Genomic DNA, 17,478 nt, shown 5'->3' on the forward strand with positions numbered 1-17,478 from the left:
TAGAAGTTTAAAGAATTGATAAGCCTGAAAAATATAAAAGCAGTATTAAAGTGAAGATATTTAAGGCCATGTGTGAAAATTGGTTTTAACAGGTCAAAATAAAGCCCTCTCCAAGTGGCTTAATTTTTCAGTAGAAAATAGTGTGGGCTATGCTGAATTTCTAAATTTGCAGATCCTATTCCAGATGTCTAGTCTCCTCAAACTCCGCTTTCTTTTTCCTCATGCAGCAATAACTCCAGTTTCTGATAGATATCTTGTTCTTGCGATGTAATCTGAAAACTGGCTACAGTCAGAAAGGTGGAGTAATCTTAGGGTTCATTATTTTCCCTTCTCTTGGTAATCATATTTCTTTGAAATCTAATGTTCATTATCTGAAAATAATTTATATATATAATTTACCTAGTTTTCTAGTTGTTTATGGCAGAGGGTTAATCTGGCTCCAGTTGCATCATCATGTCCAGAAATAGAAGTCAATACTTTAATTCTTAAGCAGTTCAAACAACTTGAAACATTCTTTGAGGGGACAAATTGAAGCAGATCCTGTTGTAGCTTAATAAAAAGGGGAATTTTTGTAATGTAGACATGTAGTGACTACTGAACTCACATCTGAGAGACAATAAACCTTTTCATTTTTTCAAGACTTCCAAAAATTACATGAACAAAAATGAACACTTTTTTAATATAAAGAACAAAATGATTAACACTCAGGCCATAATGTACCAAATAATATTGAGAGAGTAATACCGACAACGGATGAATTCATTGGTGTAGGTCAAAGGCATTTAGCTCTTCTGTGGTTAACAACAAATATAATTCAGAAGAACGCTTGATTTAGGGGATTTTTAAAATAACATTCTAGCATTATTTTAAAATCTTAAATTTTTTCCAGCTTTATTAAAATAGAATTACAAATAACATTGTGTTATTTTGAAGTGATTTGCTACACTTATATATTGCAAATAATTACCACATTATTATTAGTTAACACCACTATAATGTCACATAAATACCATTTCTTTTTGTGGTGACAAAATCTAAAATCACTTTACTTATCAACTTTCAAATATAAAGCAGTAGTCCTAACAATAATCATTATGTTGTACTTTTGATCCCCAGAATTTATTCATCTCATACTTTAAAGTTTGTACCTTTGATAAACAACTCATTTCCTTCAAAGTCCAGTCTCTGTAAACCACTATTCTATCTCTATTTCTATGAGTCTGGCATTTTTAGATTCCACATATATGTGAGATCATACAGTATTTGTCTTTTTTTGTCTGACTTGTTTCACTGACCATAATGTCCTCAAGGGCCAGCCATGTTGAGGCAAATGGTAAGATTTTCATCTTTCTCATGGCTGTTTAATATCCTATTGCATACGTATACCACAACAACTTTACTCATTCATGTGTTGATAGACACTTAGGTTGTTTCCATATCTTGGCCATTATGAACAATGCTGCAATGAACATGGGTGTGCAGATATCTCTTCCATGTCCTGTTTTCATTTCCATTGGATAATCCCAGAAGTAGGGTTGGTGAATCATGTGGTAATTCTTTTTCTAGGCTTTTGAGAGAGCTCTATACTGTTTTCCATCGTTGCTGTAATAATTTCTATTCCCAAGAACAGTGCAGAAGTGTTCTCTTTTCTCCACCTCCACACTAACACTTGTTATATCTTGTCTTTTGATGATTTTAACCATTTTAACAGGCAGGAGATGATATGCCATTGTGATTTTGACTTGCATTTCTGTGATGATTAGTAATTTCAACCACATTTTCATGTATCATTTGGCTATTTTTACAAATTCTGCGAAAACTATCTATCAGTTCTTCAGTCCATTTTTTAATCAGATTTTTTTTTCACTATTGAGTTGTGTGAGTTCTTCATACATTTTGGATATTAACATCTCCTCCGATATATGATTTGCAAATATTTTCTCCCATTCGTTGGGTTGCCTTTTTATTTTGTTGATTATTTCTTTTGTTGTGCAGAACTTACTAGTTTGATGTGGTTCCACTTGTTTCTTTTGCTTCTCTTGCTTGTGCTTTTGGTGTCATATCCAGAAAATCATTGGCAAGACAAATGTCAAGGAGCTTTTTTCTCCAGGAGGTTTACAATTTGGGGTGTTATATTTAAGTCTTTATTATTTTGTCTTAGTTTTTTGAGTGGTGTAGTGTAGGTGTCCAGTTTAATTCTTTTGCATGTGGGTATCAAATTTTCCAACCCCATTTACTAAAGATACCATCCTTTTCCCATTGAGTATTCTTGGCTCCCTTGTCAAATATTAGTTGACCATATATTCGAGGCTTTTGTTTTCTGTGCTCTGTGTGCTGTTCCATTGGCTTATGTGGATATCTTATGCCAGTACCATACTTTTTGATCACTACAAATTTGTAGTACAGTTTGAAATCAGGAAGTGTGATGCCTTCGGCTTTGTTCTGGTCTCTCAGGCTTTCTATGGCTATTTGATCTATTTATCTTTATGCATATATAAGGATTATTATTTCTATTTCTGTGAAAATGCTTTGGAATTTTTATAGAGATTGTATTTATATAGATGCTTTGGGTAGTATGGACAGTCTAACAATATTAATTCTACTGATCCATGTATACAGAATGTCATTTCATCTTTTGTGTTTTCTTCCATTTCTTTCATCAGAGTCTTGTATTCTTTTGTTTTTTATTCCCTTTGCTGAGTAAGAATAGCCCTGAGCTAATATCTGTTGTTAATCTTCCTCTTTTTGGCTTCAGGAAGATTAGTCCTGAGCCAACATCCGTGCCAACCTTCCTCTACTTTATATGTGGGTTGCCTCCACAGCATGGCTGACAAGTGGTGTAGGTCCATGCCCAGGATACAAACCTGCCAACCCAGGCCACCAAAGATGATTGTGCCACACTTAATAGGCCACTTCTGGCCAAAAATCTTGTATTTTTCAGTACCATGATGTGTCACTTAATGATGGAGATACATTCTGAGAAGTGCCTTGTTAGGTGATTTTGTCCTTGTGGGAACATCATAGGGTGTACTTACATAAACCTAGGTGCTATATCCTAGTACGCACCTGCACTATATGGTAGTAACCTATGGCACGATCATTGTATATGTGGTTTGTCATTGACTGAAATGATGTTATACAGTGCATGACTGTATACCGATCTCTCATGTCACTTGTAAAATTAACTCCTAAGCCTTTTATTGTTTTTTTTTTTCTTTTGAGGAAGATTAGCCCTGAGCTAACATCTGCCACCAATTTTCCTCTTTTTTGCTGAGGGAGACTGGCCCTGAGCTAACATCCATGCCCATCTTCCTCCCCTTTACATGTGGGACGCCTACCACAGCATGGTTTGCCAACAAGTGCCTCGTCCGCACCCAGGATCCAAACCAGTGAATCCCAGGTCGCCATAGTGGAACACACGCACTTTGCTGCACCACCGGGCCACCCGATATTTTATTGTTTTTGCTTCTATTGTGAATGGGAATGTTTTCATTATTTCTTTTACAAATGTTTCATAGTTAGTGTACAGAAACATAACTTATTTCTGTATGTCGATTTTGTATTTTGAAAATTTACTGGATTCACTGATTATTTCTAACAAATTTTTGGAGGAAATTTTAGAATTTTATCTATGTAAGACATATCTGGAAACAAAGAAAATTTTACTTCTTCCTTTCCAATTTGGCTGCCTATTATTTATTATTCTTTCCTGATTGCCCTCGCTAGGACTTCCAACACTATATTGAATAAAAGTGGTGAGATTGGGCAGATGTTTTCTTCCTGATTTTAGAGAAAAAACCATTAGCTTTTCACCATTGAGTATGATGTTAGCTGTGGGTTTGTCATATATGGCCTTTATTATGTTGACATATGCTGCTTTTATACCCAATTTGTTCAGCATTTTTATCATGAAAGGATGTTGTATTTTTCAAATGCGTTTTCTGTCCTTACTGAGATGATCACATGATTCTTGACTTTCATTCTAATAATGTGGTGCATCAAATTTATTGATTTGCTTATGTTGAACCATCTTTGTATCCCAGGAACAAATATCACCTGATCATATTATATGATCCTTTTAATATGCTGTGAAATTTGGTTTGCCAATGTTTTGCTGAGAATTTTGCTTCTATATTCATGAGGAATATTGGTCTGTAGTTTTCTTTTCTCTTTTGAATGGATAATTTCAAATGACGTCTTTGAGTTCACAGGTTCTTTCTCCTGCTTGATTGAGTCTGCTGTTGAGATATTTTTCCATTTTTTATTTAGTTCATTGTATTCTTTAGCTCTGAGAATTCTGTTTCTTCGTCCTCGTCTAAACAAAATGGTCTCTTTAATTTTTTTCAGCTTCATGCCTGATTCTTTTTATAATTACTGTGTGTTGAACCTCCCATTTTGTACATATATTGTTTTCATGATTTCATTGTCTATCTGTGTTCTTTTACAGCTAACTCAGCTCCCTTGAAACAATTTAATTTAAATCTTTTTCAAGCAATTTATAGATTTTCATTTCTTTGCTTTTGGTAGCTGGGAAATTATTTTGTTTCTTTGGTGGTGTCATATTTCCTTGATTTTTCATGCTCCTTGAAGTCTTGCATTGGTGTTCACATTTAAAGAAGCAATCACCTCCTTTAGTCTTTACTGACTGTCTTCGGTAGAGAGGTACCTTCATCTGTCAGTCTGACTAGGAATTCTGAGGTTTTCTAAGAACTTTTCCAAGGCTATCACTGCTCCACACATCTTGTTCCCACTTGAGGGAGATTTATTCAGATTATACGCCTCTTCTAGATCTCACAAAGCCAGACCTAGATTTGAAAGCTTCCCATTTGCTTTCTCTTGGCCTGAGGCCTGAATTCTCCAGTTTATGAGAATTCTCCTAAGCTCACCGATTAGGTTCAGCTTTCTGCACTTGCTTACTAGCCGTCTATATACCTCACCATCACTCTCAGCATCAATGGGAGCACACATCTGGAGTCAACAGGATAATGGGAGTGAAGTGCCTGGAGCATGGTGGGCATCTTTAGGCCAGTTGAGGGAGGTCTGCTGACAAGGTGTCTCCAGTGGCTTGTGGGCAAGCTTTCTAATGGAGTCCTCAAATTGTTGAGTAGGAAGTACCATGAAATAGTTTGTAGCATCCTTTTGATGAGTTCTGAGCTCTGGCTATGATCCTAACCTCTTCTAGCCCCTCAGTCTTGCAGATCACCTCAGTAATCTGAGTAAGGCAGAAAGAAGTGTGCCTCTCGGGCAGCATCCTGCATGACTGGGGAAGCGAGGCTTTCACTCACATGATCACACTTCCTGCTGCAGCAGAAATCAGAGGTCACTCTCTTCTCTTCTGGCACTGAGTCATGCTGCCTTGGGGGAGAAGGAACACAGACAAACTGAAACTGTTCCTTTTACCCTCTTCAATGCATCTATTCTTGGAACTATTTGTTCTATGCTCAATTGAAACTTCTCCATTGGACTCCCAGATTCCCAAAGTACTCTCATCCCTGGGTGACTGTGAAAATCAATTTTCTGTCAGAGGTATGAAAGTAGATAACGCCTATTCTACAATCTGCTGATGTCACTCCAGAAAAGAATTTCTTATGATCAAAAAGCTCAAAGGAAGGGGGTATGGATTTGAAGAGGAAAGTGGAAAAACATAAGATTAGAAAAGTAGTCAGGATCTTGGGGGCCATTTCAGACAGAGTAGATTTTAACATATAGAAAAAAGAATGTTATTAAAATATTTTGCTCAGCAGTGACATTCTTTGAAGTAGATTATTTTGAAAATCAGAAAAGTTCATATGCGGAAAGTGGGTTGCAGATGTGTAAAAGTGAAAGTAGGAATATCAGAAGTCTATTGCAGTTAATCTAGGTTAGATATAGAAACAGCCAGGGTCAGATTGACGATAAGTAAGACTGATAAAGGAGAGGAGAATGATTTTTATTTGGGGATAGAATTTATAAATATGATGCTCAACTGAATAATTGTTCAATCTTAATTTTTATTATCCAGTTATTCTTATATTAATAAAAACAATAGTGTTATTATCATTATATATTCCTATTGATTAACTACTTGAGGAAAAAGATCAACTCTTTTTTCATAAAGGTTGGCACCTGAGCTAACAGCTGTTGCCAATCTTCTTCTTTTTTTGTTTCCTGCTTTTCTCCCCAAATCCCCCCAGCACATAGTTGTATACTCTAGTTGTGGGTCCTTCTAGTTGTGGCATGTGGGACATGGCCTCAATGTGGCCTGACAAGTGGTTCCATATCCATGCACAGGATCCAAACCCAGTGAAACCCTGGGCTGCCAAAGTAGAGCATATGAACTTAACCACTTGGCCACGGGGCTGGCCCCTTAAAATCAACATTTTAAACAAAACTTTATAGATGAAGTTATTGTCCTAAATATCATTGGATCCATTTCTACATGAGGTAGCAGATTCCAGGTATGGGGATCCAAATGAAATAACAGAATTTTACAATATAAAATGTCTGTTAAATTGAGAAAGCAAGAAAAATAGAATGCATTGCCAGAAGATAGGATAAGATTATTGCTATCTTCTTCATGACTTGTCTTTTTTATTCTACTATCTGTCTTCACAACACAACATTAATCTAAGGTAGAATCAGAACCTGAACTCATACCTGCAGTAATAGTAAAAAAAAAAATTTCTTCTTTTGCTCTTAAAGATAAATGTGATTTAGTAGAAAGAGCACTAAATTTAGCATTAGAATATTTAGATAAGTCTTCCCTCTGCCTTAACACCTCATACGGCGCACATATTTTCTTCTTCTGGCAGTAGACGATAGCCTACTTCGTGTCTAGAATATCTAGCAGAGTTATCAGTAAGAGAAATACTAGAGAGACAATTCTGTTCAACTGAACTTCAAATGAAACCAGACAAAAAGTTAGAAAAAATCCAGTCTTAATTGAATATGAATCACATGGTGATGGCTTTTCTTACATTATTTAGAGTTTAGATTTGTGTTTGTTTCTTTATTTTCATACTCTCTAAAAGAAGTGTTGAAACTCTGATTATGAGTAGTTCCTTCCTAACTCGCTTTATTGACTTTATTGGCCTTTTCTTTATCAAAGCAATTGCATTTAATTGCAGTCAATAACACAAAATGTGCTGTTCAAAGTTCAGCCCAACCTACTATACGTTGGTTGAGAGGGTCAAGAAAGATGCATTTGGACTGTGAACTTCACGCACTTGATTTAAACCCACATTTTGTTAGAGCAGGACCTGATCATGAAGACTGTGGAAGGTTTCTGTGTCCTTTTCATGCTGCATCTGTGTTTCCTCCTCTCTGGAAGGACTGAGAAAGTACTTGTATGGCCCATGGATTTTAGTCATTGGATTAATTTGAAAGTTATTCTGGAAGAGCTCCATCTTCGTGGGCACGAAATAACCCTCCTAGTACCCTCATTTAGCCTTATGATGGATCATACCAAGATTCCCTTTAATGTAGAGGTCCTTCAAGTTTCAGTAAGTAAAGAAACTTTCATGGAAGAGTTCAATACCTTTCTCTACACAGCAAGTTTTGAACTGCCAAAACTTTCATGGTGGGACAAGCAAGTAAAACTGACGGAAATGTTCAAGAGATTTTTAAGGACACAAAAAAGCGTATGTGATGCTGTTATCACAAATAAGGAGTTACTCAGCAGGCTGCAGGTAGCTAAGTTTGATATCTGTGTTGCTGATCCTTTAAGCTTTTGTGGGGAGCTGTTGGCTGAGCTTCTCAATATTCCATTTATATACTCTTTTCGCTTTTCTGAGGGGAATGCCATTGAAAGACTGTGTGGTGGGCTTCCCACCCCTTCTTCCTATGTTCCTGGAAGCACAACAGGACTGACAGACAACATGACTTTTGTACAGAGGCTGGAGAATTGGTTATTGCACGTAATGAGTGATGTGATGTACTTATATTATCTGTTTCCAGAATGGGATGAGTATTATAGCAAGGTTTTAGGTAAGAGAAATTTGCATGTAGTAAGGATTCTTATTTAGTACGTAAAATGTAAATATTTATCTGAGTGTATAAAAACTTTAAAAAGGTATTTTTAAGTGAAGACTCAAACTCCTGTGGGGCTTGGAGTAGTGAAATTGAAGTTAAACAGTGACTGTGCTGTTTTAGGCCAAAAAAATGATTCTTTTGTTTTTTTGTTTTAGATGTTACAGTACTTATAATATATTAGAGAAAGGAATATTCTTTATATTTATACATAAATACTACTTGTTGCTCCTAATTTTTTTAAATATCTGGAAAACCTACATCTAACAGTGTGATTTCCCACACCTTGGTCTCTTTCTCTCTTGTTTACTTCTTTTCTACACTTTCCTTTCTTTCTGATTAACTTGCTATTTCTTAGGCTTTCTGTTTGCCTCATATCTAGGCTTGGTTGCTTCATTGCAGGAATTCTCATGAAGTGAGCACAAAACTAGAAAGTAAATAAATATATCTTGGTTCATCTGCTCTTGTCTCCCAAAGAGGAAAAAAATAGATTTTTTCTGAAGGACCATGTTTCCAGATTTTTTAACTTATCTCGCTTTTTTGTTGTTCTCGTTCTTTTGAAAAATGAATGAGAGGGCATCTGCTGAGCTTTGATCCTGAGCGCAATGTTTCTCTCGATTTCAGCAAGTCTTTTACTCCTTCTTTTTTCCGTTCACATAATTGATTTTTTTATTTAAGAAAGTGTTCATAAAACTGTATTAAGAATGATTTTGCATAATATATTAGTTATCTTTGAGGAAACAGTACCCTGCCTACGTTATTTAGGTTCTTTCTTTTTGTGAGACATAATTGACACCTAACATTATATTAATTTCAGGTGTACAGGATAATGATTTGATATTTGCATATATGTTCAAATGATCACCACTGTAAGTCTGGATAACATCCAACAACATACACAGTTACAAATATTTTTCTTGAGATGAGAATTTTTATTTTTATTTTTTTATTTTTTTATTTTTTATTAATGTTATGATAGATTACAACCTTGTGAGATTTCAGTTGTACATTTTTGTTAGTCATGTTGTGGGTACACCACTTCCCCCTTTGTGCCCTCCCTCCACCCCCCCTTTTCCCTGGTAACCACCGATCAGATCTCCTTGTCAATATACTAACTTCCACCTATGAGTGGAGTCATATAGAGTTCATCTTTCTCTGACTGGCTTATGTCGCTTAACATAATACTCTCGAGGTCCATCCACGTTTCTGTGAATGGGCCAATTTTGTCTTTTTTTATGTCTGAGTAGTATTCCATTGTGTATATATACAACATCTTCTTTATCCAATCATCAGTTTCTGGGCATGTTGGTTGGTTCCACGTCTTGGCTATTGTAAATAATGCTGCGATGAACATAGGGGTGCAAGTGACTCTTGGGATTTCTGATTTCAGGTTCTTAGGATAGATACCCAGTAATGGGATGGCTGGGTCATAGGGTATTTCGATTTTTAACTTTTTGAGAAATCTCCATACTGTTTTCCATAGTGGCTGTACCAGTTTGCATTCCCACCAACAGTGTATGAGGGTTCCTTTTTCTCCACAACCTCTCCAACATTTGTGGCTCTTGGTTTTGGAGATTTTTGCCAATCTAACGGGTGTAAGGTGATATCTTAGTGTAGTTTTGATTTGCATTTCCCTGATGATTAGCGATGATGAACATCTTTTCATGTGTCTATTGGCCATATTCATATCTTCTTTTGAGAAATGTCTGTTCATGTCCTCTGCCCATTTTTTGATGGGGTTGTTTGTTTTTTTGTTGTTGAGCCGTGTGAGTTCTTTGTATATTATGGAGATTAACCCTTTGTCGGATAAGTGGCTTGTAAATATCTTTTCCCAATTAGTGGGCTGTTTTCTTGTTTCAATCCTGTTTTCCCTTGCCTTGAAGAAGCTCTTTAGTCTGAAGAAGTCCCATTTGTTTATTCTTTCTATTGTTTCCCTCAACTGAGGAGTTATAGTGTCTGAAAAGATTCTTTTGAAACTGATGTCAAAGAGTGTACTGCCTATATTCTCTTCCAGAAGACTTATTGTTTCAGGCCTAATCTTTAGGTCTTTGATCCATTTTGAGTTTATTTTGGTGTGTGGTGAAAAAGAATGGTCAATTTTCAATCTTTTACATGTGGCTGTCCAGTTTTCCCAGCACCATTTGTTAAAGAGACTTTCTTTTCTCCATTGTAGGCCCTCTGCTCCTTTGTCGAAGATTAGCCGTCCATAGATGTGTGGTTTTATTGAGATGAGAATTTGAAGATCGACTTTCTTAACTACTTTCAAGTAGACAGTATAGTATTACTAACAATAGTCACCATGTTGTACATTACACGCTTGGACTTCCTTATTTTAGAAATGAAATTCATATCTTTTGAACAACTTCACCTATCGTATCCACCCTCCATACCCCAATATGACAACCACCAATTTAGTCTCTGTATCTATCAGTTTGTTTTGTTGGGTTTTTTTAGATTCCACATATAAGTGATATCATACTGTATTTGTCTTTCTCTGTCTGACTTACTGCGCTTACATAATTCCCTCTAGGTTCATCCGTATTGACAGAAATGACAGGATTTCCTTTTTTCTCAGGGCTGAATAATATTCCATTGTATATACAGTGACATTCTCATTATCCATTCATACATAGATGTACACTTCGATTGTTTCCTTGTCTTAGCTATTGTAAATAATGCTGCAATGAATATGGGAGTGAAGACATGTCTTTGGGATAGTGATTTCCTTTTCTTCGTATATATACTCAGAAGTGGAATTGCTGGATCATATGGTAGTTCTATTCTTCATTTTTTTAGGAAGGTCCCTAATCTTTTCCATAGTGGTTGCTCCAACTTACGTCTCCACCAACAGTGCACAAGGATCCCTTTTACTCTACATTCTTGCCAAGTTTTCTCTCTCTTTTTTTTTGATGATACCCATCCTAACAGGTATGAGGTGATATCTCATTGAGGTTTTGATTTGCTTTTCCTGATGATTAGCAATTTTGAGCATCGTTTCATGTACTTGTTGCCCATTTGAATATCTTCTTTGGATAAACATCTATTCAAGTCTCTTGCTCATTTTTAATTGGATTCTTTGGCTTTTATGCTATTGAGTTGTATGAGTTTCTTATATGTTATGGATTTTAACTCTTTATCAGATACATAGTATGCAAAAATTTTCTCAAATTTCATAGGTTGTCTTATTTTGTTTATCATTTATTTTGCCTTATAGAAGCTTTTTAGATTGAAGTAATCCCTCTTGTTTATTTTTAATTTTGTTGCTTATGCTTTAGGCATCATATCCAAAATTTAATGTCAAGACTGACATTAAAAAGCTTTTCTCTATGTTTTCCTGTTGGATTTTTACAGTTTCAGGTCTTCCATTTAAGTCTTTAATGTATTTTGACTTAATTTTTGTGAGTGGAGTAAGATTCTGGTCTAGTTTCATTCTTTTGTATTTGAATATCCACTTTTTCCAGTATCGTTTAATGAAGAGACTGTGTTTTTTCCCTTGAGTATTCTTGGTTCCCTTGTCAATTATTAGTTGAATATATTTGCATGGATTTATTTTGGGCCTCTGTGATTCTGTTCCATTGACCTATGTGTCTGTTATTTTGCCAATACCAAATGGTTTTAATTACTATAGTTTTATACTCTAGTTTGAAATCAGGAAGTGTGATCCCTCCAGGTTTGTTTTTCTTTCTCAAAATTACTTTGGTTATTCGTGCTCTTTTGTGGTTCCGTATGAATTTTAGGATTGTTTACCTTATAACTAACTTTGAAATTTTGCTTTTATTCCAGTAGCATTGGATTATAACATTGTATAAATTTCAGGTGTATATCCTAATATATTTCAAATTCTGTGTAGATTACATCATGTTCACACCCAAAGACTAATTATAATCCATCACCACTCATTTGTGCCTAATCACCCTTTTCACTTTCCTGTCTCCTCCCCTCCCCTCTGGTAACCACCAACCCAATCTCTGTTGCTATGTGTCTGCTTGTCATTGTTTTTATCTTCTACTTATGAGTAAGATCATATGGTTTTTGACTTTCTCCCTCTGGCTTATCTCACTTAGTATAATACCGTCAGGGTCCATCCATGTTGTCACAAATGGCCAGATTTCACCATTTCTTATGGCTGAATAGTATTCCATTGTGTGGATATATACCACATCTTCTTTATCCACTTTTCCCTTGATGGGCACCTAGGTTGCTTCCAAGACTTGGCTATTGCGAATAATGCTGCGATGAACATAGGGTTGCATGTGTCTTTATGCATTTGTGTTTTCAAGTTATTTGGATAAACTCCCAGCAGTGGAATAGCTGGATTATATGGTAGATCTATTCTTAAATTTCTAAGGAAACTCTGCACTGTTTTCCATAGTGGCTGTACCAGTTTGCACTCCCACCAGCAGTGTGAGGGTTGTCTTCTCTCTACATCCTCTCCAATACTTGCTGTTTCTTGTCTTCCTAATTATACCCATTCTGACCAGAGTGAGGTGATATCCCATTGTAGTTTTGATTTGCATTTCGCTGATAGCTAATGATGTTGGACATGTTTTCATGTGTCAGTTGCCTATCCATATATCTTCTTTGGAGAAGTCTCTGTTCAGAACTTTGCCCATTTTTTTAATAGGGTTGTTGGTTTTTGGTTGTTGAGACATATGAGTTCTTTGTATATTTTGGATATTAACCCATGTGATATATGGTTTGCAAATATCTTCTCCCAATTGTTTTTTTTTCCTTGTTTAACTTTTTTTTAATTTTTATTTTTTTTGGATGTACGTCATATTTCGAATTCTGTGTACATTACATCATGTTCACCACCCGAACACTAATTATAGTGCATCCCCTCAGATGTGACCCTAATCACCTCTTTTGCCCTCTCCCCTCCCCCCTTCTCCAATAGTAACCACCAGTCCAATCTCCAATGCTATGTGGGTTTTTTTTTTTTTTTGTCATTTTTATCTTCCACATATGAGTGAGATCATATGGTATTTGACTTTATCCCTCTGATTTATTTCACTCAGCATAATACCCTCAAGGTCCATCCATGTTGTCACAAATGCCCGGATTTCGTCATTTCTCATGGCTGAGTAGTAGTCCATCGTGTATAAATACCACATCTTCTTTATCCATTCATCTCTTGATGGGCACCTAGGTTGGTTCCACGTCCTGGCTATTGTGTATAATGCCGCAATGAACATAGGGGTGCAAGTATCTTTATGCCTTTGTGTTTTCAAGTTCTTTGGATAAATACCCAGCAGTGGAATAGCTGGATCATAGGGTAGATCTATGCTTAATTTTCTGAGGATACTCCAAACTGCTTTCCATAGTGGCTGCACCAGTTTGCACTGCCACCAGCAGTGAACAAGGGTTCCCTTCTCTCCACACACCCTCTAACATTTGTTGTTTCCTGTCTTGTTAATTATAGCCATTCTGACCTGAGTGAGGTGATACCTCATTGTAGTTTTGATTTGCATTTCCCTGATAGCTAATGATGTTGAGCATCTTTTCATATGCCTGTTGGCCATCTGTATATCTTCTTTAGAGAAATCTCTGTTCAGATCTTTTGCCCATTTTCTAATTGGATTGTTGGTTTTTTTGTTGTTGAACTGTATGAGTTCTTTGTATATTTTGGATATTAACCCCTTATCTGATGTGTGGTTTGCAAATATCTTCTCCCAATTGTTAGGTTGTCTTTTCGTTTTGTTGATGGTTTCCGTTGCTGTGCAGAAACGTTTTAGTTTGATGTAGTCCCATTTGTTCATTTTTTCTTTTGTTTCCCTTGCCCGGTCAGACATGGAACTTGAAAATATGCTGCTCAGACCAATGTCATAGAGCGTACTGCCTATGTTTTCTTCTAGAAGTCTCATGGTTTCGGGCCTTACATTCAAGTCTTTAATCCATCTTGAGTTGATTTTTGTGCATGGTGTAAGGGAATGTTCTACTTTCATTCCTTTGCATGTGGCTGTCCAGTTTTCCCAACACTATTTATTGAAGAGACTCTCCTTTCTCCATCGTATGCTCTTGGCTCCCTTGTCGAATATTAGCTGTCCATAAATTTGTGGGTTTACTTCTGGGCTCTCAATTTTGTTCCATTGATCTGTGTGTCTGCTTTTGTGCCAGTACCATGCTGTTTTGGTTACTATGGCTTTGTAGTATAATTTGAAATCTGGCAGTGTGATACCTCCAGCTTTGTTCTTTTTTCTCAGGAATCCTTTGGCTATTCGGGGTCTTTTGTTGTTCCATATAAATTTTAGGATTCTTTGTTCTATTTGTGTAAAAAATATTGTTGGAACTTTGATAGGGATTGTGTTGAATCTATAGATTGCTTTAGGAAGTACAGACATTTTAACAATGTTAATTCTTCCAATCCAAGAGCAGGGAATATCTTTCCATTTCTTTGTGTCTTCTTCGATTTCTTTCAACAATGTTTTATAGTTTTTGGTGTACAGATCTTTCACCTCTTTGGTTAAGTTTATTCCTAGGTATTTTATTATTTTTGGTGCAATTGTAAATGGCATTGTATTCTTAATTTCTCTTTCTGCTACTTTGTTAGTGTATAGAAACACAACCGATTTTTGTACATTGATTTTGTATCCCACAACTTGACTGTATTACTTTATTATTTCTGAAAGATTTTAGTGGACTCTTTAGGGTTTTCTGGATATAAAATCATGTCATCTGCAAAGAGTGACAGTTTCACTTTTTCTTTTCTAATGTGGATCCTTTTTATTTCTTTTTCTTGCCTGATTGCTCTGGCTAGGACTTCCAATACTATGTTAAATAAGAGTGGTGACAGGGGGCATCCTTGTCTGGTCCCTGTTCTTAGAGAGATAGCTTTCAGTTTTTCTCCATTGAGAATGATATTTGTTGTGGGTTTGTCATATATGGCCTTTATTATGTTGAGGTATTTTCCTTCTATACCCAATTTATTTAGAGTTTTTATCATAAATGGATGCTGTATCTTGTCAAATGCTTTCTCTGCATCTATTGAGATGATGATGTGATTTTATTCTTCATTTTGTTAATGTGGTGTATCACGTTGATAGATTTGCGGAAGTTGAACCATCCCTGCATCTCCAGAATGAAACCCACTTGATCATGATGTATGATCTTTCTAATGTATTGTTGTATTGGATTTGCTGGAATTTTGTTGAGGATTTTTGCATCGATGTTCATCAGTGATATTGGCCTGTAATTTTCTTTTTTTGTGTTGTCCTTATCTGGTTTTGGTATCAGGATAATGTTTGCTTCATAGAAGGAGTTAGGAAGCCTCCCCTCTTCTTCAGTTTTTTGGAAGAGTTTGAGAAGGATAGGTATTAAGTCTTCTTTGAATGTTTGGTAGAATTCACCAGGGAAGCTGTCTGGTCCTGGACTTTTATTTTTTGGGGGGTTTTTGATTGCTGTTTCGATCTCTTTACTGGTGATCGGTCTATTCAAATTTTCTATATCTTCTTGGTCCAATTTTGGAAAGTTGTATGTTTCTAAGAATTTATCCATTTCCTCTAGATTATCCAATTTGTTGGTGTATAGCTTTTCATAGTATTCTATTATCTTTTGTATTTCTGAGGTGTCCGTTGTAATCTCTCCTCTTTCATTTCTGATTCTATTTATTTGAGCCTTCTCTCTTTTTTCTTGGTGAGTCTAGCTAAGGGTTTGCCAATTTTGTTTATCTTTTCGAAGAACCAGCTCTTGGTTTCGCTAATTTTTTCTATTTTTTTGTCTCTATTTCACTTACTTCTGCTCTGATTTTTATTATTTCCTTCCTTCCACTAATTTTGCGCTTGCTTTGTTGTTCTTTTTCTAGTACCTTTAGGTGCACTTTTAGATTGTCTATTTGGGATTTTTCTTCTTTGTTGAGGTAGGCCTGAATTGCTATAAACTTCCCTCGTAGAACCGCTTTTGCTGTATCCCACAGATTTGGGCATGTCGTGTTTTCATTTTCATTTGTCTCCAGGAATTTTTTGATTTCTTCTTTGATTTCTTCATTGACCCAATCATTGTTCAGTAGCATTTTGTTCAATCTCCACATTTTTGTGGCTTTTCTGGTTTTCTTTCTGTAGTTGATTTCCAGTTTCATACCTTTGTGGTCAGAAAAGATGCATGGTATTATTTCGATCTTCTTAAATTTATTGAGACTTGTTTTGTGGCCTAATATGTGATCAATCCTGGAGAATGTTCCATGGGCATTTGAAAAGAATGTGTATTCTGTGGGTTTTGGATGGAATGTTCTGTATATATCAACTAAGTCCATCTGGTCTAATGTTTCCTTTAAGGCGAGTGTTTCCTTATTGATCTGTTTGGATGATCTATCCCTTGGTGTAAGTGGAGTGTTAAACTCCCCTACTATTATTGTGTCACTGTCTATTTCTCCTCTTATGTCTGTTAATAACTGCTTTATATATTTAGGTGCTCCTATGTTGGATGCATAGATATTTACAAGTGTTATATTTTCTTGTTGGATTGTTCCCATTATCATTATGTAGTGCCCATCTTTGTCTCTTATTACAGTTTTTGATTTAAAGTCTATTTTGTCTGATATAAGGATTGCTACCTCCCCTTTCTTTTCTTTACCATTTGCATGGAATATCTTTTTCCATCCTTTCACTTTCAGTTTGTGAGTGTCTGTAGGTTTGAAGTGTGTCTCTTGTATGCAGCGTATACATGGATCTTGTTTTTTTATCCAGTTGGCTACCCTATGGCATTTGATTGGAGCATTTAATCCATTGACATTTAAAGTAGCTATTGATAAATATGTATTTATTGCCATTTTGTCACTTTTTGGGGGGGGGTGTTTTAGTAGCTCTTCTCACTTCCTTTCTTTTTCTCTTGCTCTCTTCACTTGTGGTTTGATGGCCATCTTTAGCAATATGTTTAATTTCTTTTGTCTTACTTTTTTTCCTGCTTGTTATAGGTTTCTGGTTTGTGGTTACCATGAGGATCCTATTCAATATACTATGCATATAACAGTCTATACTGAGTTGATAGACTCTTTAGCTTGACCTCTTTCTAAAAGCTCTACTTTTTCACTCCCCTCCTCCCACATTATATGTTTTTCACATCATATATAGTCTTTCGTTTAGTGTGTGTTTATCCATTACCCTCTTATCATTGAAATAGGTAATTTTAGTACATTTGTCTTTTAACCTTCATATTATCTTCACAGGTAGTTGAACTGCTGCCTTTACTATACTTTTACCTTATAAGTGATTTTATTGCCTGTTTTTTCTTCTTGTTGTTTTGGGTTTTTTTGATAATTTTTTTTCTTTTGTCTCTATTTGTGGTCATTGCTTTCCCGCTTAAATAAGTCCCTTCAGCATTTCTTGTAGAACTGGTTTCTTGGTGATAAACTCCTTTAATTTTTGCTTGTCTGGGAAGCTCTTTATCTCTCCTTCCATTCTGAATGACAGCCTTGATGGATAGAGTATTCTTGGTTGTAGGCTTTTTCCTTTTAGCACTTCAAATATGTCGTGCCAT

The 17,478-nt window shown here is 35.8% G+C and overlaps 1 protein-coding gene across 1 annotated transcript in view; it reads left to right on the forward strand.

Moving 5' to 3' along the window:
- Window positions 1-7,195: 7,195 nt before the first annotated feature.
- The window catches only part of LOC100068026 (UDP-glucuronosyltransferase 2C1), a 42,390-nt gene continuing 32,107 nt past the window's right edge, over window positions 7,196-17,478 (forward strand). The window contains exon 1 of the mRNA XM_001497927.5: window positions 7,196-7,965. Coding sequence (XP_001497977.3) covers window positions 7,245-7,965 — 721 coding nt within the window. The 5' untranslated portion in view covers window positions 7,196-7,244. The remainder of the gene's footprint in view (window positions 7,966-17,478) is intronic.

The sequence above is a fragment of the Equus caballus genome, chromosome 3 (genome assembly GCF_041296265.1).
Source record: "Equus caballus isolate H_3958 breed thoroughbred chromosome 3, TB-T2T, whole genome shotgun sequence".
Classification (NCBI taxonomy): domain Eukaryota; kingdom Metazoa; phylum Chordata; class Mammalia; order Perissodactyla; family Equidae; genus Equus; species Equus caballus.